Below are 25,756 nucleotides of genomic sequence, written 5' to 3'. Positions count from 1 at the left end.
CTTAATTTTCTCCGAATTTGCCTCGATTCCTCGCTGGCCTACTAGGAATTCGAGAAACTTTTCAGAGCTCACACCAAAGGCACACTTGCTCGGGTTCAACTTCATTTGGAACTTGCGTAAGATCAGGAACATTTCTTCTAGGTCGGCTATATGGTCGGCTGCGTGTACACTTTTGACGAGCATGTCGTCAATATACACTTCCATGGTTCGGCCGATCAACCGAGTAAAGATTTTGTTTACTAATCTTTGATAAGTCGCTCCAGCATTTTTCAAACCAAATGGCATCACTCGGTAACTATAAAGACCTTTGTTGGTGACAAAGGTGGTCTTAGATTTTTCAGACTGATGCATTATAATTTGATTGTACCCTGAATAAGCATGTATAAAACTAAGAAGTTCGTGCCCCGCAGTGCTATCCACCAACACTGATTGATCCTCGGAAAAGGAAAACTATCCTTCGGGCAGGCTTTATTCAGGTCGGTATAGTCAATACAGACACGCCACTTCCCATTGACTTTTTTCACAAGTACGATGTTGACTACCTATTCCGGGTAGTATATCTCTTCTATGAATTTGACATTGAGGAGCTTGGTAACCTCTTTTTTAATGATTGCGTACCTTTCACGACCGAGTGGACGTCGCTTCTGTCGGATCGGCCGGTAGGTCAGATCGATGTTAAGTCAATGTGTGATAACAGATGGGTCAATTCCCGGCATGTCTTCATGGCTCCATGAAAATACGTCGGTGTATCGCCAGAGTAGAGTTATCAGATTATTTTTCAGTGGTGATCACCAAGACGAGCCAATTTGTACCATTGTAGATCCGTCGGTCTCGACCAAAGGTACTGAAACAAAGTCTTCCACCGGTTGCCCTTGCTCGTGAGTTTCGGCTTAGAAAATCTAGTGAATCGATCATTGATACCTCGGTCGAGACTTTTATGGCTGTTGTATAGCAGCGTCTTGCGTCTCGCTGATCTCCTTTAACGATTCCTACTCCCGACTTAGTCGGGAATTTCATAGAGAGATGGTATGTAGATACCACGGCTTAGAGGAGACTCAGAGAGGGTCGGCCAAGTATCGCATTATAAACGGACGACTGATCGATTATCAAAAAGTCGACCATTACTGTCGCCTGTTGCGGAGGGCTTCCAGCAGTAAGTGACAGCGAAATGATACCTTCTGGGAGTATCTGTCCTCCCGAGAATCTGATCAATGGGGTACGCACCGGCCGTAAGGTCGATCGTTCAATACTCATTTTGTTGAATGCGTGAGTGAACAGTACGTCAGTAGATGATCCTGTGTCGATGATTATGTGGAACACCCTTCGGTTTGCGATGGTTAGAGTGATAACTAATGCGTCATCATGAGGATGATGAATGCGTCGAGCATCTTCATCGGTAAACGAGATGCAATATTTTTCTTTCTTCTTTTCCTTCGAAGGCCGAGCTATGATCAGGATCTCGGACTCGGGTCGACTGATGCTCTTGACATGACTTTTCCAAGCATTATTTGAGTCGCCTCTGCCGCGGGGACCATCGACAATAGTCCGAATTTCTTCCGTGGGTCGGTTGTCCCCCGAGCGTTCTTCCACTGTCCCGGTTCTTTCGACGTGTTCTCTGAGCCGGCCTTCTCGGGTAAGCCTTTCGATCTCTTCCTGCAAGTGATAGCAATCACTCGTACTGTGGCCATGATCGCGATGGTAGTGACAATATTTATCATTATTCCACCGGTTTGGATTACTCCGAAGCTTATTCGGCCAGCTAACAAATCCTTCACTCTTGATTTCCATCAGCACCTGCTCTTGAGGTTTATTAAGCGAGGTGTATGTAGAAAACCTTCGGTCGGGTCGCTTGCCCGACTTTCGTTCATCGCGTGTTCGGTCTTCCTTACGCTTCTTTCCTCCAGCAGAGTCAACTTCCTTTTTGGTTGATTCTTTGACTGAGATTTTTACGTTCTGGGCGGCCTCACGCAAGTTTTTTGTTTCCTCGGCATTCGCGTATTTATCTGACCGAGTCATGAATTTAGCCAAAGTCTCAAGGGGATTCTTGTCCAAGGATGCCAGAAACGACTTATCCCTAACGCCTTGCATGATGGAATTGAGTGCCGTCTTCTCTGAATGTTTCTAAACTTGGAGTGATTCAAAGTTGAAACGTTTAATGTAGTCTTTTAGTAGCTCTCCCTCTTTCTGAACTATGTTATTCAGATGCGTAGGGGGTTCAACTTCTTCTTTTCAACAATGAAATTGGTGAGAAAGACATCATTGAGTTCTGCAAACGTGCTAACGGATTTTGGTTTCAGCTGCTTGAACCAAAGTCGGGTCACGTCGGTTAAGGTGAGGGAGAAAGTTTGACACATCACGACATCCGAGGCATCATGCAGTTCCATGTACGTTCAGAATCATTCGATGTGTTCCGTTGGGTCGGTTTTGCCTATGAAAGGTGTAATCTGCGGGAGGCGAAATCTTTCCGGCAGCCGGGCTTGCATCACTTCATCGACGAATGAGGACGCTTTTGTTCCTGTCCTGGTTGAATATGCATCCCGACTATGCTTCATATCCGCCATCTCTTCTAGCACTTCTTTTTTAAAGTCCTGAAGGTCAGCTTTCCAATGCTCGTTGCTTTTTGCCATCCCTTCAACCGGAGGTCGGTTGCTCCTCCGATTTATCTCGTGTCGAAGATTAGTGGAAGGTAGCACGACAGTCGTGGAATGAGCGGGCACTGGCTCGGGCGGCCCATGGGGCTGATTCGGCTGCGCCAGCGACTGCGGGGCAGTAGGATGAAGGTCGACAACTTGTTGCGAAACATTCATCGCCTGTTCTCGTTGAGGCTACTAAGTTTGTTGACGGTGCATCTGCTCTAATATTTATTTCATAACGTTTATATCGACTTTGAGCTCCTGGACCTCCCGATCCAACCGTCCATTTCCTCGATTTTGCTGGGTATTCCTAGTTGCGGTAGATGCTGCAGGACGAGCTGCGGAACCTTGTTGATTGTCAGGTTGGTTCTGAGCTCCTTGGGTCCCGTCTGGACCTAACGGTCCAGCGTCATCAACCTCATTTGGTTCGGTAAGACCATTTTTTCTGGTTTTCACCATTAACGCTCGTTTGACACTTTTGGATAGAGCCTGGAACACGACTTTTTGTATCGTTTCCCTCAGACGGCACCAAACTGTTGATGCAAAAATCTGGTCCGCCCTCTTTAGACCTTCGAGTACCTACACAGGAAGAAAACAAAGGAGACCCTGGCTAGAGCAGGGGACCCTCCGATGCCAAAGTCAGGCTAGGAAAAGGGTCTTCTAGTATTGAGGGGGTTTGAGAGAGAGTTTTTGCGTACCTTTCACCCTTTAAGTGTCTCTCATTTATAGGAGAGGGATGATCCCGCCGTACGGGGATTCTCTCCCTGATTTTTAGGAGATTTGATTTAGCCGTAACCTTCTTACGGATGCTTCCCGATCCCGAGATCCTCGGGATCGAGAATCCTTTCCCGTGATTTCCGGAACGGTATTTAAGCTTACAACGTTTCTTCCTTGCTTGGCTCGACCTTGACCGACTCAAGTAACAGACGAGTCTCGGCTGACTGTAAGGATAAAACTTTCTGCCCCCTGTCGGACGAAACATGATCGGCTTATGGCTGACGTTCTTTCTTAATCCGATACCCGACACTGTATCCGGCCTCGTATGGGTCGATTTTATGGTCGGTCAGATTGCTTTTAGCTTCAGGGCCTCAATCGGCCTCTTTAGACATTGTTGCCTCATTAACCGAGCCAACTTTATGTGTCTTATTTTGCCTATGGCTCCTGACTCTTAAGGTCTCGGTCGGGATTCGTTTCCTAAAAATCCGAGCTAAGTCTCTCCTCTAGGCTTTGTCTCGTCTCGATCCAACACATTACCTCGGATTCTCAGGCGGTGTCGATAGAGTTGGTCCATTCCATAACCGGGTCTCCAGACTTGGTGTTTTTTCCCCAACACAAATTAATTTGAATGCTGTTTAATTAGACTGGTACAACAATCTACATACCATTCAATTAAATCCTGCTACTTTATGACTTCGATTGAGTGCCTCCTAACTAGGACGTGATTGGATTTTATGCCTTTGTTAGATATTGAGCCATGTTGACGTATCCAATGAACTATTTACATATTCACGTTGGTACTCGTTATTGAACAATCCAAATGGCATGCACACATGCGCATCTCCCGATGTGAAAAACCTCATGAATGATCTCCACCTGAAATTAGAGGTTGGAAAACCCATCACTCAAGGCCAAACCGGCATTCTGAGGAATACATTGGATGTTAAGAAGGAAACGGCCAACAAGATCTGAAGGCTGTAATAAAGACTAGTCAACTTCTCAATGACAAGCCTTCTGAGGTTGGAAAGAGAGGAGCTATCAAGAGATGAATTAGGATCGGTGGAATTCCAAACCTATTATTCATTGAAGTTGACTAGCACTGTCAGTGGAACCGTTTAAGGAGCTTCACTATAGAACAAACTAGATGTCGCAATTAGTCCTGGCCTTGCCATAGTGGGAGCCCATGACTTCCATAATACCAAGTTACCAATGTTTAATACAAGAGCTTTGATACTGTGGCAGTGTGCTCCATCATGCACCTAGAGATTACTTGTGTGATGGACGATGCACAAGTACTTCGAGATCACTTATAGATTATGCACATGGAATAAAAGTAATTCAAATTAAGCGGTTCAAATTCTCAGTCCCCATTTTAATATATCACAATCCAAAAATTATGCATCTCCATTTATCAAAAAATGAAGATAATCCAGTGGCCTTATATACCAACAAATAAGTGTCCACAGATCAAAGGTTAAGACTGTTTAACTAATTTGAATTTGGGACCATAAGCTCTGCAGCATTGAATCCTGTCAAAAACTGGGTTTAACCATTGTACACAGCCAAAGTATCAAATTACTCTCCATGATTTGTAATACTCAAGGCAGCTTACCATGCTTGAGACTCTGGTATATATTCTTATTTGTTGAAATAAAATCACAAGATATATTTCATTTTTAACTGTTTAATAAATGTTTCTCAATCACATAATCAGATGATCAAACCGGAGTAATTTTTGTTGTTATAATACATCTAGAGTCAGACCATACTTTGGACAGTTGAATATGACTTATTTTGCAGGCATCAATTTCTATACACCTGTGTATCATACATGTACGTTTTCTCTGGTATCAAAGTCTTCTCTTTCACATGCAGCGATGAATGTGAACCGTTTGTCAACTTCATTAACCATCCACTTCTAGCTATATAATTGAGGCATGCCTCACATGTGGACCCACCCTTTATTGGGACAGGACATTTACCTTGTGCGGTGAAACCAATAAATGGCATGGGCCCTACACAAATAGGTGAGTATATTATAAAATGTCCATTTGGATACTCATTGTGTACTATAATATTAGGTTGGTTGCTACTTAAAAATAAGTTCATCTCTTATTAAATTAATCATACTTATGTACTAGAGATCTTTTTTATTTTTTACAAACAACTTACATAAACTATGATTTTTAATACCAAACAGACAAACTAAAAATCAAATGAACTCATTATACAATGTACATTCGGATACTCATCGTACACTATAATATTAGGTTGCTCACTACTTAAAAATAAGTTAATCTCTATTAAATTAATCATACTTATGTGGTAAAGAACTCTTTATTTATTTATTTAAATTTTACTATGAATTTTAATCCCAAAGAGGCAAACAAAAATAAAATGAACTCATTTTTAAGTGGCAACTAAACATGCTCTTAATTAATTGTCTTCTTGTGTAGATATGACAACCTTGTAATGATCTCATGTAGTCCACTACACCATAAATTGACAGCATGTAGGGCCCATCATGATGTGTGTCAAACATTCAAATAATGCATCAGAGGCCCCCCATGTATCATCCAGATCCGCAACTTTAGTGGGCCCACAACATTTGGAATAGTGCAAAATGGTGCATTAAAAACTCTATAGTTGCATGGGAGTTCAAAACTCAAAAAATTATTAAAAACTCTAAGTTGGACCATATGGTGAAAATTGAGAGGTTTTGGTAAGATTTTAAAGTGATGAGTGTTGAGTCAGCTTGATTGGGATCAACGCCAAACAAGGCGTGTACTTGATGCATGGGATGGTTTTGTCGCACTTTAAATTGTTTCCTCAGGTTCATAGGTGGTATGTCTGTCCCGGAAGCGGATTGGCTGGTGTACCACACACCACCGATCTGGCAGCTGTGGATACGTGTCGATGTCAAGATGATCGCTGCCGGTCCTAGAGTTCTGAGTTGTATGAACGGTTCAAAGGAGATCAAAGTTACCTGGCATCCAAAATGATGTATTTATTATATCCATACCGTTCATCAACTTTTCCATATCATTTTAGCTTATCAACCTAAAAACTACCATATCCAAAGATTAAGTGGACCACATCACAAATAGGAGCGGTGATAATGATTATCACCATTAAAACATTCTTAAGGCCCACCATAACGTTTATTTTCCATCCAATCGATTCATGAGGTCACACAGACCTCGATGAAGAGGCAAAACAATTCTCGTATCGATCCAAAACTTCTGTAACCCCCATAAGGGCTTCAATGGTAGACGTCCAATCTCCTATTTTTTTGTTTTTTTTCAGTGTGGTCTGCTTGATATGTGGATCTGCCTTATTTTCTAAGTTAAACCTTATTAAGGAGCTCGCCAATTGAAAGGATGGTTGGTATATAACAAATAGCTCATGGTGAGACCCATATACCCTAGTGACGTTAGCACACAAGCGAGATCGGTGGTGTATGGTACACCATCCAATCCGCTTCCGTCTGTCCCATGATCCATACGGAACCGGATTGGCCGGTGTACTACACATCAGCTATATAGCTGCTGTAGATGCGTGTCGGCGACTCTCCTCCATCTCTGAGTTGTATGAACGGTTCAATAGAAATCAAAGTTACATGGACCCTACAATGATGTATTTATTATATTCACACTGTAAATCCATTTTTCCTAATCATTTTAGAGCGTTAGCCAAAAAGTGAATCATATCTAAAGCTCAGATGGACCACACCAAACATAGCCGCAAGAACAATGATTTTCACCGTCAAAAATATTGTAGGGCCCACCATAACATTTATTTTACATCCAATCTGTTAATAAGGTAAAAAATACATGCATGAAGAGGAAAAACAAATTTCATATTGATTTGAAACTCTTATGACCCCCAAAAAGGTTTCAATGGTAAACGTTCAATCCCCCACTGCTTTTTGCAGAGCGGTCCAATTGATTTTTAGATCTGTCTTATTTTTCGATTCAAGCCTTAAGACGAGCTTACCAAATGTATGAACGGTTTGGATATAACACATACCTCATGATGTGACCCACATAACTTGCTGACGTCAATACACCGGATATATAGCTGGTGTGTGGTACACCGGCCAATCCGCTTCCGATCCAAACTGAGGATGTGGTGGGTCCTGGTCATGAGGAAGGACGTTAGTGTGGGTGAGACACGTGTGGATGAAGACTATTTTCACTACAGTTAAACATATGATTTTTAACTCATATGGTTATTTAGGTATGCGGCACCGTGCGGTCGAAGTGGATTTTGCAATGGACATCAAGACGTGGCCCACCCAAGAGCCCACTTTGCTTTCAGCTATTTTCTTTGGATTCAATGTTAAGAAAGAAAAACTGTAGACGTCATGGGAAAGGCCTTGGCCAACACAGTGCAGCCCTGACCAGGGGCCCATTTGGATGTCTACTGTATATCCACACCGTCCATCTGTAAGACTCGGTGCCTGTAGCATCGGTAGGCAATCTGCATCCCTGAAGGACCCTATTAATGCACAATGCCGAAATTACAGTAATGAGCTTGTAGGGGTGGACACGAATGAATGATCGAAATTTTGCCCATAAAATATAACTGCTTTAATGATTAAGCATTTATTCTTAATCATCACTATTAAGTATATATTATTTCACCCACAATTACATATCCACTATTTAACATTTACTATTTCACCCATATACTAGTCAGATTTCCTTTTTTTTTTTTCTTTGGTTGGGCTGGTTGGTTTGTTTATTAATTGTGCGAGCAGTAGGGCTGTACACGAACCGGGCTAGCCCAGTTAATTCGCCCGACTCAGCCCGACCTGGAACTAAGTTCGATCCGGGATGGGCTATTTTCTTCGGCTCGAAACTGAGTTCGGGCTGAGTTCGAACAGGTCCCAGTTCGGCCCAACTTGGTTTGAAACCCGACTCGACCTGGCCCGACCCGGTCCAACTTGGCCATTTACATATACATTTTAACCATTCATTTGATAGCTGCTAACTGGATAACTTGGATAGTTTGACATGTTTCAAGTTATGCACTGTCCACAATGCGACGTGTAACTTGAACGGCCTATATTCACTCAAATGCAAAAAAGAATTATAATGTCCTGACTAGTTAGATTTTTTGTGGAGTCTATAGTTCAACTATCTAAACTGTTAATCGAGGGACTTATAATGGGATGCGGATTACCTGCCAAAGCCCTTCCCATGAACTTGTTGTAAGGTCTGAACTCTGCCCGAACTCGCCCAATTGCTTACTGAGTTGAGTTCGGGCTAAACATGTTGGCCTGATGACCGGGCCGGGCCGGGTTCGGGCTGGGTTTGGCTGGTGACCGGGCCGGGCTGGGTTGAGCCCAGTTCGACTCGGTTCGGCCCGATGTGCACCCCTAGTGAGCAGGCTACCTTCTTCGCCTGTTATTAAACTCCCCATGCTTGTCCAACTTAGCCCATCCACCAAAGCTGGGTTGGTGTTGCCTACTACGTACCCTTCTCAACCCCATCATCGTTAGTTGCCACCCAAGATTGATTCTTACATGCCTGACAATTAGTGCAACTTTCTTTGTTCTCTTTCGTCTTGGCATTGCTTGGCAACATTAGCAAATGGCTTGTTCCTAGTCTTAGACTTCCGTTTTGGGCCGTCTTCCATCTTTCCCCCACACATTGTCAATGGTCATTAAAAGTGTTGATTGTCCAAGAGGAAGTGTTAGGGCCACGGAGAAAGCTTTGGGCCCTGTTGTGAGAAGAGTTGATACGATGATTGTCGGGAACAAGCAACGTCCAAAGGATCTAAATACCTGCACTAACAGTAACACAAGGAATCAAGAAATCATTGTGTTCAACATAATAACTCGTCACTATTGGAAATTATACATATTAATATAATTTCTGTATAATGTGGAAACTGAAAAATAAAAAATTAACTTGAAATATGGACAGGCTGAAGCACGTGTGAAATGCTGTCCTTAAAGCGTTATTTGCCCCTACTCAAATAAATTGAGCATATTGATAGGTTACAAGCAAACCGCTTCTAGGATACGATGAGCCTGGTGTGGGTTTGTGTTCAGCAAACACGAAGGCCCACAAAATGGAACTCTGTTACACAATTTGGCAGAAATACAAAAGAAAAATCTCAGAAGAAAAGAGAGAAGAAGAATATTTGTTTTAGACCACCGCACTTGGTTAGTTCTTCAGCCGCTGGTTCAATTGAACTATTCTAGACCACACCGTTGGTCTGTTCTTCAAGCAAAGGTTCAACCCTTACTGTCTTGCTGGAATCACTGGAGTGGAGTATAGGAGAGGAGTAGTGGGCTTTCTCAGTTCGTATGGGTCTGCTGGAGTGGGTTGAGAGATGGTTTGGAAACCCATCCAGGCCCTCCTTTTATAGGCTATGGTGGCTGGGGGTTATGGTCTAGGGAATTAAATCACATGACTGTTTTCTAGCTGTTGGAGAAAACTAGCCATAACTGTTGTGCATGGGCTATTAAGCTGCTACATGTTGACTGTTGTGAGACAGCATCTAGCCGTTTTCTAGCTATTGGGTTAGCTATGCAGAAGTGAAAAGTGCGCCACTAGCGCCTCTACAGCCATATTGCCACACTGCCTCACATGCCCACGCCCTTGCACCGTGCCCTTGCCCGAGACCGAGCCTGAGCGTGCGGGTGTTCCAGTACGTAGTCCTTGGACTAGGTAGACAAATATTATAATACTCCACTGTTTTCATTTAAACCACAAAAAGTTCTTCTCTTTTTCCAATACGGGACTATTCCCAAAACCCACAAAAAGGTGTTTTTTCAAACACTTTTTATATATTATATATTATTTTTATTATTTTAAAATATATTTTTAAAATCAATATTTTGCAACAGTCATAATAACCCAAACTAAAGATTACGTTGAGAAACCCTTTGATTAAAGATGGATGAGGTAATTATGTAAAATTTGGCATAATATACGTGCAAGATAAATAATATCCAGGTTTTTAAAGCTCCAATTAGACTCAGACTCTACTTGAATCCATGAATGAATGTCTCACATAGCATAAAGTTTTTGACAACCATTTGGGATTTTGAGTTGCTTATTACTTTGAATTAGGGAACAAATTAAAGTTTAGAGGGCTCACACCTTACAATTGTACAAAAGTTTAGAATCAGATGGTAAATAACTCCTAAATCCAACCTGTGTTGATTGCAATTGTTCAAAATTTTTACTGGATAAAGAACTAACAATCCTCATCCTGAATACTTGTATTTCTATTTTCACCATAATAATTTAGAATTTTTACGATGACATTTACTTGTCGATGATAAATAAATAAACATAATTCGCGGTGACCAACAATTGCAGAATAATGACTAATTTTTAGTCTAGTTTTTTTTTTTTTTTTTCTTCTTTTTTTTTTTTTCAAAATAATGAAATACTTATAAACAATTGCATTCAACATATATATGAATCCCGTGTTCAATCAAAATCCGGGCCCTTACGAGATGCAAAAAAAAAAAAAAAAAAAAAAAAACAAAAACAAAAACAAAACAAAACAAAATAACTAAATCCAACACACTACACCGCCAAAGAAAAATTGGTTTATAGTAACCCAATCCCCAAACGCTACAAATTCAAATCAAACCCCACACCACCAATATCAATTTCCAACAAAGCCCCAAATCTACGATAACACGCCACTCAAAAATTCATTCTCCTCCTATATCTATAATCAACATGACTCGATCCAAATTCCAAACCTAACCTCAATCTGAAGAAAAAAAAAAACACGAATTCACATGGTTATAATTGCTCTGATGGCCCATCCATGGCTTGTCGCTCCGAGCTTCCAACTGATAAATTTTTTTTCGCAACATGAGGCCGATCTCTCGTGCCCATGACGTGCTGCCAAGAGAACCAGGTCGTTTCAGGCGGAAAACGCAACTCATTGGCTTGATTCATCTATCATTGATCACGTTGTATTGTTGTATTGTTATTGCTAACCTTGTGAAACGTACACATGCAGGTGATATTTTTCGGCCTCTAGAATCTTCTTACTTTTATCTGTGTTATGCGTTAGTAGCTTGTTCAAGCGGTCGTCCACTGGCAAATCCTTACCTCAGGAATTTTGTGAGAAATCGGATTGCCTACTGAGTTATTCATATATGGTGATATGTATCTGTCATCCAACCTGTTCATAAGTTCAAAGAGACGTGGATGAATCATGAACACTAATATCAGCTTGATATAAAACTCAAGAAACTCAAGAAGTTTTCAATGGTAGATGTTCAATTCCTCATAAGTGTGTAGTGTGGTCTACATGGGCTTTAGATTTGCCTCATTTTCGGACTCATGCCCTATAATGAGCTGATAAAACGGATGAATGTTTGGTAAATGGTTTAATTTCAATTACTTTTTTAACATACGGATGATATTGTCACATTCAATGTGTATCAACTAATTATATATCTTTCTCCACACATGAATATACCTTCAAAGTTATTAAAAAAAATAAAAATTATATAATAATAATAATAATAATTACCTTTCTAGTATAAAAGTCTTTTGAGTCCGGATCCTCTGCACAGATTTGCTGGATGATATTATGTGCTGCAATGCTGCGTCTTTCTTTCTCTTTCTCTAAACGCGGCCATCAAGATCGTGCAAAGATGGCCAAACCAACCCATTTCCTCATTACACTCAAATACCTCATCCATCAACTTCTTCCTTCCTCACAACAACCCATTTCCTCGAATGGCCTCTTCTCTAGTCACCTCTGTCACAAGACGCGAGCCAGTGTTAGTTTCCCCTACTAAGCCCACACCCTATGAATTCAAATACCTGTCTGATATCTACGACCAACAAGACCTCCGTTTCCAGGTCCCTATCATACTGTTCTACCCAAACAATCCTTTTTTGGGAGGGCTGGATCCGGCAAGGGTGATCAGAGACGCTTTAGCATAGGCGCTTGTTTTCTACTACCCATTTGTGGGCAGACTTAGAGAAGGGCCTGGCTGTAAGCTGATGGTAGAGTGCACCGGAGAAGGCGTGGTGTTCATAGAGGCCGACGCAAATGTCAGCCTCAAGCCTCCGTTTCCATATTTTGAGGAGCTACCCTACGACGTCCCTGGCACAGGAGACATCGTCAACTGCCCATTGCTTTTAGTTCAGGTGATTACAGCCCAACTACTTTTAAAGAGATGTTCAAACTGCCTTATCATCCACCGGGTTCAATTGATTCACCCCACCATGAGTATCACCTTAGATAAGATTGATGGTCATACAATCATCAGGTGGGCCACACCATAGAACATAATGTATAGCCTGATAAGTAACAACCTACTACTGTAATGATAAGTGGAGGAAGCTGATTTTGGCAGAAAGTGATTTCTGTGACGGGGTTCATCATATTCGACAGGTTGTATGTGGTAGGCACTGGAGACACTGAAAGTTATCTGCCGGGTGCTTGTAATATATCGTCCAACCATATAATCCTGAATGCAGATTGCCTGTGTGCCATGGGCACACCAAGTTCGTGTGTGGCGCCCGTAGAAATGCCTCTGATAAATCCACTCCGTCCATCAGTTTTGTAAGACCATAATATTAGACTTGAATTTAAAAATTAGGCAGATCCAAAGTCATGCAAACCATACAAGACGAAATAACAACATATGCCATCCAAACCATTCATGTGTTTACTACCATTCAGATAAAAAGTAGGCAAAAATATCATACGGTATGGTCCAGTGAGTTTTGGATCTGCCTGGTTTTAGAATCCTTTCCTATTGTGATCTTTCAAAACTGATGGACGGAGTGGATTTATCATGGACATCTATGTGGGTCCCACATAGCTTCAAACTAATGTACCCGGGGCACTGACAGCCATGGTTGCTTTGGTACACGAGCCGCGTGAGCCCCCACAGGAAGTTCCGGTGATCAAGCTACTTGGCCCATCAAGGTGTCTGGGAGAAATTTCAATTATAAAATTAGCAGTCCAAATTACTCAATCAAACTCAAATTCTGGTAAATATATTATAAAATTCCTCTTTATCCACTTATTAGTATGAGCAGATAACCATCATTTATTGTAATTGCTGTCAATCGGCACATGGATATAATTGCTATTATGGTGGCTGACGAGATTATTTGTGCATCGTGGGCCTAATTTTCATGCTGATTGCTCGCTGCGAAGAGAACTTTGCAGTTTCAGGCAGAAATCGTGACTCATGCTCCTTACTCACCTATCATTCATCATATATGATATTGTTATATATTATATACTAACGTTGTGAAACATGCACAGGTGACGTGTCTCACATGTGGGGGTTTTATCTTTGCCCTACGATTCAACCACACCATGAGCGATGGGATTGGGATCATTCAATTCATGACCGCCGTCGGGGAGTTGGCACGCGGTGCACGGGCCTCATCTGTGCTGCCCGTGTGACAAAGGAAGCTTCTCAGCGCACGGGACCCGCCAGGCATGACATGCGTGCACCAGGAGTAACGCGTTGGAAATTATACAGAATAATAATATTTCTATAAAATATGGAACCCGACAAATCAAAATGATCCGCACAAAGGACTGGCTGAAGGATGTCTGAGACACTATCCGTAAAGTGTTATTTGCCCCCTACTCAAAAGATTGAGTATGCTAATAGGTTATAGGCAAACTACTTTTAGGATACGACGTGCCTGGTGTGGGTCTGCGTTCAGCAAATACGAAGGCTCATAAAATGAAACTTTGTTACATACTATTTGGCAGAATTACAATAAAGAAAAATCCCAAACGAGAAAAGAGAAGAGAATATGTGATTTTAGACCACTGCATTGATCAATTCTTCAGCCACTGGTTTAGTTGAATCGTTTTAAATCACACCGTTGGTCTGTTCTTCAAGCAATGGCTCTGATTGACCTTGCTATATTGCTGATATTTTGGTCTGTAAGAGATGAGATGCTTTGATTCGTATTGGTATTGCTGAAGTATGATGAGATAGTTTGGAAACCCACCCAGGCCTTATTTATATAGGCTGTGGTGGCTGGGGGTTATGGTCCAGGGAAATAAATCCCATGACCGTTTTCTAGCTGTTGAAGAAAACTAGTCATTTTATGGTTGTTTTCTGACTGTTGTGCATGGGACATTAAGCTGCTACATGCTGACTGTTGTGAGACAGTAGCTAACCGTTTTCTAGCTGTTGGGCTAGCTATGTAGTAGTTACAGCTGGACCCTGCACTAATTGCAAGTGCAAAGTACGCTACTAGCGCCTCTACAGCCACACTGCCTCACTTGCCCACGCCCTCGCATTGAGCCCGTGACCGAGCCCAATCACGAGCGTGGGTGTTTTGGAACATGCAAGTTCCATTCTCCTTTGGACCATATGGATAAGTATTATAATACTCCACCATTCTCATATAAACCATTTTTACTTCTTTTCTTTCTCCAATATGAGACTATTCTCAAAACCCACAAAAAGGTGTTTTTCAAACACTTTTTATATATTATATTATTTTTATTTTAAAATATATATTTATAAAATCAATATTTTTTGCAACAGTACGACCAAGTGGCCGATACAGAAGGCACCATAATACCGGCTCTCAATAATGCCCTCGGGAAGCACTTGCTGCACCACCTCTGCACGTGCTCTAAGTTTGAGCTGCTGACCGCATGCCTCTGGCGCTACCGCACACTCGCTTTGGAGCCCGACCTAGATGAGCAAGTGAGGATCATCTGCGCCGTTAAGGGCGTGTTTGGCCGGACCGATCCCATGGGATTAGGAGGGATGGGATCGGTTTTAAGGTAATGATGGCGATGTTAGTGGATGGTCAGACATCCCATGGGATCCTTATATCCCGCGACCTACAACGTCCACTTGTTTGAATACTGAATTGCATCATGGGACGAGTAAAGTGAACCCGTTTGGATGCACGTGGGATTGGACTAAACCCATTCACGCACTCCACCCTATGCCCCACTATGATGTACGTGTTTCATCCATTCTGTTCATCCATTTTTAAAGATGATTTTAGGGCTTGATTCAAAAAACGATAGGGATATAAGTCTTAGGTGGGCCACACCACATGACAAAAATAATGAAAGGATATTCACCGTTAAAATCCTCCTAAGGCCCACTGTACTGTTTATTTGACATCGAATCTGTTGATTTGGTCATAAAGACCCAAATGAAGGGAAAAATCAAATATTAGCTTGATCCAAAACTTTTATGGCCCCCAAAACATTTTTGGGGGTCAAAATTCATTCAACACGGTTTCCTGTAATGTGGTATACTTGAGATTGATATTTATTTCAATTTTTTTTCCCATAACATAAAATGATAAAAAAAAAATAGATGGATGGCATGGATGAAACACATACAGCATGGTGGGGCCCACAGAGCATCAACCATAGCCAATCCATTTCCCAAGTCGTCCCATGCAGAACCACCTTTGTCTGTCAGTGGACTGTACGGATTTGACTAGTCCAAAATGTCTTGGCTACCCCTTTCAAACCAGCCCCCTGAGTTGGGATGAGATAGCCCTTCATTTCCAAATAGGCGATGGGATGGGTCCTCTTTCCATTGCCGACGTAATACCGCCTATTCTCACCCAGCGTGACAGTCCAAACACGCCCTAAGGCACGCCCCAAGTACCAGCCTCCACTGCCGACGGGTTACTATGGCAATGCTATTGCACTACCGGTGGCGATCTCACCGGCGGCGAAGTTGTGTCAGAATCCGCTGGGGTATGCGTTGGAACAAGTGCGTAAGGTGAAATCTGACGTGACACAAGAGTACATGCAGTCTTTGGTAGACCTGATGGTGATCAAGGGGCGGCCCCACTTTACAGTAGTGGGCACGTACCTCGTATCGGATCTGTCGCGTGTTGGGTTTGGAGATGTGGATTTCGGGTGGGGAAAGCCTGTTTATGGTGGGGTAGCTAAGGGAGGTGTTGGGGCTATACCTGGAGTGTCAAGCTTTTATATACCGATTAGGAATGCAAAAGGGGAGGACGGGATTGTAATGCCGATTTGCTTGCCTGAGCCAGCCATGGAGAGATTTGTGGTGGAGGTTGAAAACATGCTCAAGGAGCCCACAGTCGATACCACCTCCAAATTCATTAAGAAATAGATATTGTTACACCGTCGCTTGATAAGATTTGACTAAACAACAGGCCATTGTTAGAGCATGTTGACATATCCAATGAGCTATGCACATATGTATGTGGCATCAGGATTCATTTAATAGTCCAAATGGATGTGGATGCATGCCACAACTACCTGAAAAAGTGCCTAATTCGATGGCCCTAAGCCATCGGATTTAGTTTGAATTGATGGTTCATGCCGCCGAAAACAGTTGTCACAGTTGCCTTTGTCAATTTTTATCTTCGATGGCTCGAAGCTGTCAATTATAGTTCAACAGCCCAGATATGGTTGTCAAATGTCAATTGCAATTAAATTTTGATGGCTTTTTGATCGATAGATACGATTTATATGTTTGATGGTCTATAGCTGCTGTTCCGAGCATAAAAAATGTGTACTTACCAATGGCCATCAAAATTGAATTTTTATATATAAAAAAATAAAATTAATGGTGCTTTAGGAATTGCTATACCAATAAAAATGTACAGCCAGAAAACACATTCATTCACTTTCCATAAAACCAACCAATGTTTGCAAACAAGCAAACAAACCAAACAAAACTATCTCAAATGTGACTCATATATATATATATATATATATATACACACACACACACACACACACACACAACAAAAAGTTAAATATAAACCATTAAATCAAATATAATAAAGCATCGAGTTAAATATAATAAACCATCAAATCATATATAAGTCATCAAATATAACTCACATGTGTACAAAAATAAATGTTAGAAATGTCACAACATAATACCGGTCATAGACCTTATGAGTAGGTTAAATAAAACATGGGAAGCAGGTTGCGCCCTACCCCGCCTGGATGATAATCCATATAAGCAGGGCTCTGTGGGGCCCACCGTGATGTAAGGGTTTTATCCACGCAGTTCAACCATTCTCTGAAATTATTTTATGGCATGATCCAAAAACTGAAGTAGGTTCACAGGCCCAATGGACCACACTAAAGGAAGTAGCAGTGATAATATAACAACTGTTGAAACCTTTCTAGGGGCCACCATGATGTTTTTTTACCATCCAATTTATTTATAAGGTCTTGTAGATCTGGATGAAGTGAAAATACAAATATATGCTTGATCCGAAACTTCTATAGCTCCCAATAATTTTTTATTGGTGGGCATTCAATCCTCACTTTATGGTCCATTTAAGCCCTCGTTCTCCCTCATTTTCGGGTTCATATCTTAAAATGATATGTAAATATGGATGGACAGCATGGATAAATCCTTTACATCATGATGAGCCCCATAGATTCCTGCCCGCCCAAATTATCCACGGTAGGATGCAATCTGCTTTCATAAACATCACAGTGGGCCCTAAGAAGTTTTCAATGGTAAGAGTTCATTCCCCACAGCTTAATATGGTGTTGTCCACATGAGCCTTCAATATGCCTCCTTTTTAGGCTAATGCCCTAAATTGGTTGATCAAAATAGACAGAAAGCATGGATTAAACATATAAACTATGGTGGACCACATAGAGCCCTGGACAGGTTGATACTTGTGTTTTCCTTCATCATGACCTTGTGAACAGGTTGCATGACAAATAAGCAACATGTTGGGCCCTATGAAGGTTTCAACAATAGGTTTAATTGTCACCACTGTTTTTTATGGTGTGGTCCAAATGAGTTTTAGATCTTTTTCATTTTTGGGCCATGCCCTAAGATGATCCGGTAATGTGGATGGAAGGTCGGGATATAACACATACATAATGGTGGAGCTCACAGAACATGGTGACGTCAACACACCATTGAAGTCGGTGCTGTGTGGTTGGCCCGACTTCAATGGACTCGGGGTGGGTGGGATCCCTGACCGCGGGACATACTGTGATATGTCCTATGTCCACGCCGTCTATCCATTTTGAAAACTCATTTTAGGGTATAATCCTACAAATAAAGCAGATGACAAATGCCAAGTGGACCATGATATAGGAAACAGTGGTAATCTACCATTAAAAATTTGTTGTGAGCCACAAACATTTTCAATCAAGCTGATATCTGTGTAGACTTTCATCTAGGTATTTGTGACCTTATCAACAGGTTGGATGGTAAATATTGAACATTTCGGTAGCCCCTATAAATTAGTTCATTATGGAAGGGATTCAATAATGAATGTTTTATGTGGTATACTCCTTTTGGATTATATCCTAAAATGAGCTTTGAAAATGGATGGAGGGTGTAGATATAAAGCACATAAATCTAAGTGGGTTCCACCGTTAGGGATCCCACCCACATCAGTGTATAAAGGGATCCACCCAAACCACGTTTGTATATGGCAGGCCATGCTGCAATCCGCTTTCCCATGTAAAGGGGGACGCGGATTCCCTGCGGAAGCCTTCCTACGTTGGATTAATGCTAGGTGGGGCCACCAGATGGATTTTAGAAATCTACTCTTTCACCCGTTCTGCTCATTTTAGGACATGCAATTAGAAATGAGGTGTTTGCAAAACTCAAGTCGACCACAGGAGAGGAGAAAATTTGAAAAAGAAAAGCATACACTTTAGACTCCATCTTGATGTTTATATGTCATTCAAACTGTTTATCAGGATATTATCACTCACATGAAGTGAAAATACTAAAAATTTAGTCTATACAAAACTTTTGTGGCTATATAAATATTTCAACCTTGGCCATTGAATCCCCTATGGTTTGCTCTCTTGGTCGACTTCATTTTTTATTTGTCTCATTTTTTATTTATTTTTGGTTGCATGTCATGAAATGATCTCCGAAAACAGACGGACATGGTGAATTTCTGGCAAACATTACGGTGGGCCCACCTAGCACTCTAGCGCATAGAGCGGATTGGCTGTTACATAGTGTGGGTGTTACCCTTACTGTGTGGGGCCCACTTTGATGAATGTGTTTCAAATCCATGCTGCCCATACGTTTTTAAAACTCATTTAAGGAAGTTATACCAAAAAATAAGCAGATACAAAGCTTTTTTAAGCTACAAAAGTTTTCGATCAAGATAATCTTTGTATTTTACCTTCATTCAGTTCTGGTTGACTTTATCAACAGGTTGGATGATAAATAAACATTACAGATCTGCTTATAGTGGGCCTTGGGTAGTTTTTAATGGTGATAGTTCAATCATGACTGTTTTTTGTGGTGTGGTATGTCATAACTTTTTCTTATGGTATTGTCGTGAGATTTGTATGTGCTTAATATTTCGAACCACGACTTAAAATGGAATAACGAGTAGACAGAGTGGATATACAAAATATCATCAAGGTGGGCCCTACATAAGGGAAACACCCACTAAGCTGCGCAGGAAATCCGCGTGGGAATCCGGAACCTCTGTTTGCGAGAAAGAAAAAAAAAAAACTGTTTAAAACGTTTTTTTTAAAAAAAAAAAGAAGAAAGAACGTGGAAAGAAGACCAAACAAACTTCTATATAAATCCACGCACCTCGCCTTCACCTCATTACACCCAAACCTCTTCCATCGGCTTCTTCCCTCCTCACAACAACCCATTACTTCTGATGGCCACTTCTCTAGTCTTCTCCGTCACAAGGCGCCAGCCGGTGCTAGTTTCCCCTGCAAAGCGCACACCCTATGAATTCAAATACCTCTCTGACATAGACGACCAAGAAAGTCTCCGTTTCCAGATCCCCATCATACAGTTCTACCGAAACAATCCTTCGTTGGGAGGGCGAGACCCAGCAGGGGTGATAAGGGACGCTATAGCAGAGGCGCTCGTTTTCTACTACCCGTTTGCTGGTAGAATTAGAGAAGGTCTCAACCATAAGCTCACGGTAGAGTGCACCGGGGAAGGCGTGGTATTCATTGAGGCCGACGCAGATGTCAGCCTCAAGGAGTTCGGGGATGCACTGCAGCCTCCGTTCCCATGTTTTGAGGAGCTTCTCTACGACGTTCCTGGCACGGGAGACGTCATCAACTCCCCTTTGCTTTTAATTCAGGTGATCAGCTAGAGTTTTATAATCATAGAAATGTTCACACCCAACTGCTCTATCGTCCACCCAATCAATATAAGTTCCAACCTATCATGGGTGTACGGCATCTACCCTGTTCAATTGGTTTGCTTATCACTTCTAAAAGCCGCACGTTGCCAATCTATTCCTCAAATCCCACGGCGTTGTGGCCACCATGCAATCCCAGTCCCTAGTTTCAGGCCACCGATTGAATGTCGGGAATGTCCAGCTAATGAATTTTTGAGCAGTCCACCTAGAGTAGGGTGTTATTAAATCAATAGTATAGACCAACATGGCCCCATTGGTACAAAGTTAGGGTAGCTATCCTGAGGCAGAGGATCGTATACTTCTTTAGTTAAGAGATGGTAGCGGCAAGCTACTCGCAGTCGCTCAACCTACACCAAGAAGTAGACTGCTTGGATTTGTAGAAATTCAGAAGTGAGAAAAGAGTAACGGCTAATTGGCTATTATATATTTATTAATTTGCTTACTCAATCCCAAAACTATCATACATGCTACTCAAAAAAAACTGTCCAAATCCGGACACTCTCACCGTTTGTAGGTCAGGACTCAAAATCGAAAGAATATGCATGTTGGTCCATCGCCCCCTCATGAAAAGAAATTAATGAAAAAGGAGAAAGATAAAAGAGTCCATCTTGTGGGACCCACGGCTAAGTGGAGATGATGCAGACAGTTGAACTAGAAAGCTCTTCCAATTTGGACGATAGCCTATCTAGGTCTGCCCTATTTAGCAAATATATGACTGAATTCCTCTTTATTCAAAATTCCGGCTACCATATAAAATTTTAGGATGTCACAATATTTCAATAATAAGTTGTCGAACATAATTAAAAGTTCCAAATCACTTGGATCCGATTTAGTATTAACTGTATTTGAATTCTCAAGGTGAAATTTTAAGTTTCATTTGGCAGATTGTTATAATTGCTCTCATGGCCCCAACCATGGCTGGTGGGTTGGAGCTTCCACTGATGAGATTATTTCCGCAAAATGATTTTGAGCTCTTGTTCTCGTAACATGCGGAAAACGTGCCTCATGGGAGAACCCTTCCATTTAACATATCTATCTATCTTTGATCAGATGATATTGTTATAGCTAACGCTGTGAAACATGTGCAGGTGACCCGTCTAACGTGTGGCGGTTTCATCTTTGCCCTTCGACTCAACCATACCATGAGCGATGCAACTGGACTCGTCCAATTCATGACTGCAGTGGGCGAGCTGGCACAGGGTGCGCGGTCCATATCTGTGCCGCCTGTGTGGAAAAGGGAGCTGCTCAGCGCACGGGATCCACCACACGTGACATGCGTGCACCGGGAGTACGACCAACTGGCAGACATAAAAAGCGCTATACTGCCCTTCGATGATATGATCCATCGCTCCTTTTTCTTCGGTCCGGCCGAGATATCTGGTCTTAGGAAGCAAGTGCCGAATCACCTGCGCACGTGCTCAACATTTGAGCTGCTGACCGCGTGTATCTGGCGTTGTCGTACGATCGCCCTGGGCCTAGACCCGAACGATGAAGTGAGAATCATCGGTCTCTTTAACGTACGTGGCAAGTACCGGCCGCCACTACCGACAGGCTACTACGGAAACGCGTTTGCACTCCCGGTGGCGATCTCGCCGGCGGGGAAGTTGTGTAATAGTCCGTTGGGGTATGCGCTGGAACAAGTAAAAAAAGCTAAGAATGAGGTGACGCAAGAGTACATGCAGTCGGTGGCGGATCTAATGGTGCTAAAAGGGAGGCCTCATTACATGGTAAAGCACAGCTACGTGGTGTCAGATGTGACCCGTGCTGGTTTTATGAACGTGGATTTTGGGTGGGGAAAGCCGGTTTATGGTGGGCCAGCTAGGGGAGGTGTGGGGAACATCCCTGGCCTCACGAGCTTTTATATCCCTTTTAAGAATGCCAAAGGGGAGTATGGGATAGTGGTGCCGTTTTGCTTGCCTAGACCAGCTATGGAGAAATTCATGGTCGAGATCCAAAGCATGACCAGTGAGCCTAAAGAGGAGCCCAAGCAGCTCTATATCACCTCCAAATTCACTACATCACGGCTTTAGCTCAGATGACTGACGAATAATAAACACACTCCCTCTCTCTCTCTATATCTCTCTCTCTCTCTCTCTCTCTCTCTCTCTCTCTCTCTCCACACATGATGTGAAGCTTGTTTTATCTGTCGTACGCTTTTGCAATTGGTTTGTCTTTGTGATAAGAAAAAGTAAAAAAGATTAATCTCGTCCTTATCAGAAAAATCTTCCTTCCATTGTCCTAATTTCATTTATAGAGCAAGCACCTTGTGGACCATGAATTTCTAGGAATGCAAAATGAACTTTTCTTTTTAAGAGGGTACGTGGCGGTTCCATCTTGAGTGGAAAGTGAATTGATCCCTGGTGACTTAATGGAGGCGGGATTTATTGGGCCACTATGATAGATGAGCAGGTGGAGCAACTTTTCAAGGTTACCATCTTTGATAGCACCACGTGGCCATGCAATCTTGATAGCCCCTGACACCACATGGTGAATAAACATAAGTATTCGATTGGGCCCTCTTACCTATAACCAGAGATGTGGCCGATTATGTACCTCATGCAAGAACTTTTAAACATGTTTTGAATGATGTACGGGCATATGGTCTAGTCATGAAAGCAACAGCTTATCCCTACTTACTGAACATATGTTTGAAATATGGAATTACATTTAGTACCATGCAAATTCCATTTTAAAATTTTTGAAAATATTCGATTAATTTAGGCATCATTTCTTCCGGTTCCAAAAATAGGTAGGATGGGATTAATTGATGCATGCGTTTTATCCATGCTATCCATCCACATGCACTTGTTACACATGACATTCAAGTTACGTGTTCATATTGGTGACTAACATGAGTTTTCATCAGTTGTGACTCTGGTTGATTACAATTTCATGATTAACCAGACAATGGTTTCACTTAATAGTGTTTTTCTCCGTAGAAAAGTTGGATCCTAAACCTGAGATTAATGAAGTGTCAAAATAATATGATATTTTCAAACATGTAATTATTGATGTTAATGGCATTTAATGCAATTCAATACCCAACTGTCTCAACCGGAAACGGATTGGCTACTCCCCCGCCACCAGCCCCATAGCTGGTGGTAGGTTGCTCTGTGGGCTCCACCATGATGTATGTGTTTCATCCATTTTTACAGATCATTTTAGGGCTTGATCGCAAAAGTGAGAGGGATATAAATCTCAGGTTAACCACACCACGGGAAAACAATATTGATTAGATATCCATCATTAAAATCATCCTTAGGCCCACTGTACTGTTTATTTGACATCTAATCTGTTGATTAGCTCGTACAGGCCTAGATGATGGGAAAAAACAAAAATCAGCTTGATCCAAAACTTTTATGGCCCCCTAAAGGCTTTTAATGGTGGATGCTCATTCAACACTTTTTCCTTGTAATGTGATCCACTTGAGATTGGGATATGCCTCATTTTTTATTTTTTATTTTTTACTTTATATCATAAAATGATCTGAAAAAATAGATGGACGGGATGGATGAAACACATACATAATGGTGGGGCCCACAGATCACCGACCATCAGCCATTGGCTGGTGGCAGGGGGAGTAGCCAATCCATTTCGGTCTCAACCACACAAATGGCATTAGAAGATAAGGGAAGCGGACGCAGATTTCCCGTGAAAGCCCTTCGCAGGAAGTTCCTGCGCTGGGAACCCAGGCGGGGCTTACTACGACGATTTTAAGAAATCCTCTCCGTCCATCCGTATTGTGAGTTCATTTTAGAACATGAGGACAAAAATGAACCGTACCTAATTCTCAAGTGGACTAAAATTGTGAGAATTGAACTCCGACGGTTGAAATATTCGTGGGCCACAGAAGTTTTGAATCATTCTAATATTTATTTTTTTTCAGTTCATCCAGTATTAATGACGTTATTAACAGTATAGATAGCATGTAAACATCACTATAGAACTTAGGGAGGTTTCAACGGTATGAATTTCCCTAACCACCTTTTCCTTTAGTACAACCCACTTCAGCCGTGGATCATGCTCAATTTTATTATCATAGCTTAAAATGAGCTCACAAAACCGATGGACAGGGTGGATCCATACAAACATCACAATGGGCCCCACTTGGTTCCCAGCGCAGGAACTTCCCGCGAAGGGCTCTCGAATAAATCCGCATCTGAAGGGAAGTAGATTGGCCGGTGGACCACACACCGGCCATATATCTAGTGTATTGACGTCAGCAAGTTTTGTGGGTCACAACATGAGGTATGTGTTATATCCAAATCGTCCATTCATTTTGTGAGCTCATCTTAAGGCTGAGCGAAAAAATAAGGCAGATCTAAATATCAACCGGACAATACCGAAAAAAGCAGTGGAGGATTGAACGCCTACCATTGAAACCCTTTTGGGGTTACATAAGTTTCGGATCAATATGAAATTTGTTTTTCCTTTTCATCGATATATTTGTGACCCTATGAACATATTAGATGAAAAATGAATGTTATGGTGGGCCTACGAATTTTTTAACAGTGAAAATCATTATCCACGCTATTATTTTTGGTGCGGCCCATTTGAGCTTTGGATATGATTCATTTTTTGGGTTATAGTCTAAAATAATCTCTAAAAATGAATGAATGGTGCGGATATAATAAATACATTATTGAGGGGCCATGTAACTTTGATTTCCTTTGAACCGCTAGTACAATTGGGAGCTCGAGGAGTGTCGTGGTCGTCTTCCCACGACACGTAGGTACACCAGCTCTCCTTTGAACCGTTAGCACAACTCGGAGCTCGAGGGGTGTCGTGGTCGTCTTCGCACGACGCGTATGTACAGCTGCTATATAGCTGGTGTGTGGTACACCAGCCAATTCGCTTCCGAAAAAAAGATGATGCTACTGGTCTGTTGGAGACAACAAGAACAAATGCCACGTGACAGCAGCAAATGCATGGTAGAAAGGTCTATGAAAAGGGCACAAATGGATAAAACCCTCTGTAAAATCCACAATAAGATCAACATAAGAAAATTTTAAAATCGGCAGTAACAGTGCTATGAGAAGCTTTCGATACTTTTCGTCTACAACAATTCAGCCATTTGGCAGATACTTGGGGTTCCCTTTGCCTATTATTTCTTTCTTTTTGTTGCTTCCAATTAATAGAGTCGTATTTAGATTATTTTTTTTTATTTTTTATTTTATTTTAATTCAGTTGTTGAATTTTGAGTCTGATGTGGCTGTCAATTTCCTATTGTAACTAGGATATTTGATTGTTAATAAAATGCATTGGCTTAGGAAAGTGACCCAAGGTATT

At 41.7% G+C, this 25,756-nt stretch overlaps 2 protein-coding genes across 2 annotated transcripts; one reads left to right on the top strand and one right to left on the bottom strand.

Moving 5' to 3' along the window:
• Positions 1–1,044: 1,044 nt before the first annotated feature.
• Positions 1,045–2,088, bottom strand: LOC131249447 (uncharacterized). The gene has a single exon (XM_058250257.1). The coding sequence runs from the start codon at positions 2,086–2,088 to the stop codon at positions 1,045–1,047; it is 1,044 nt and encodes a 347-aa protein (XP_058106240.1).
• A 9,891-nt stretch (positions 2,089–11,979) lies between these two features.
• Positions 11,980–22,714, top strand: LOC131247864 (benzyl alcohol O-benzoyltransferase-like). The gene is made up of 3 exons (XM_058247775.1): positions 11,980–12,086; positions 19,978–20,407; positions 21,556–22,714. Exons 1-3 carry the CDS (start codon positions 11,995–11,997, stop codon positions 22,495–22,497), a joined length of 1,464 nt encoding a protein of 487 aa, XP_058103758.1. The 5' UTR covers positions 11,980–11,994; the 3' UTR covers positions 22,498–22,714.
• The last annotated feature ends 3,042 nt before the right edge of the window (positions 22,715–25,756 follow it).

The sequence above is a fragment of the Magnolia sinica genome, chromosome 6 (assembly GCF_029962835.1).
Source record: "Magnolia sinica isolate HGM2019 chromosome 6, MsV1, whole genome shotgun sequence".
In the NCBI taxonomy this organism is placed as follows: Eukaryota; Viridiplantae; Streptophyta; class Magnoliopsida; order Magnoliales; family Magnoliaceae; genus Magnolia; species Magnolia sinica.
Note: the sequence above shows the minus strand (reverse complement) of the source record. Positions and strands in the feature narration are given on the sequence as shown.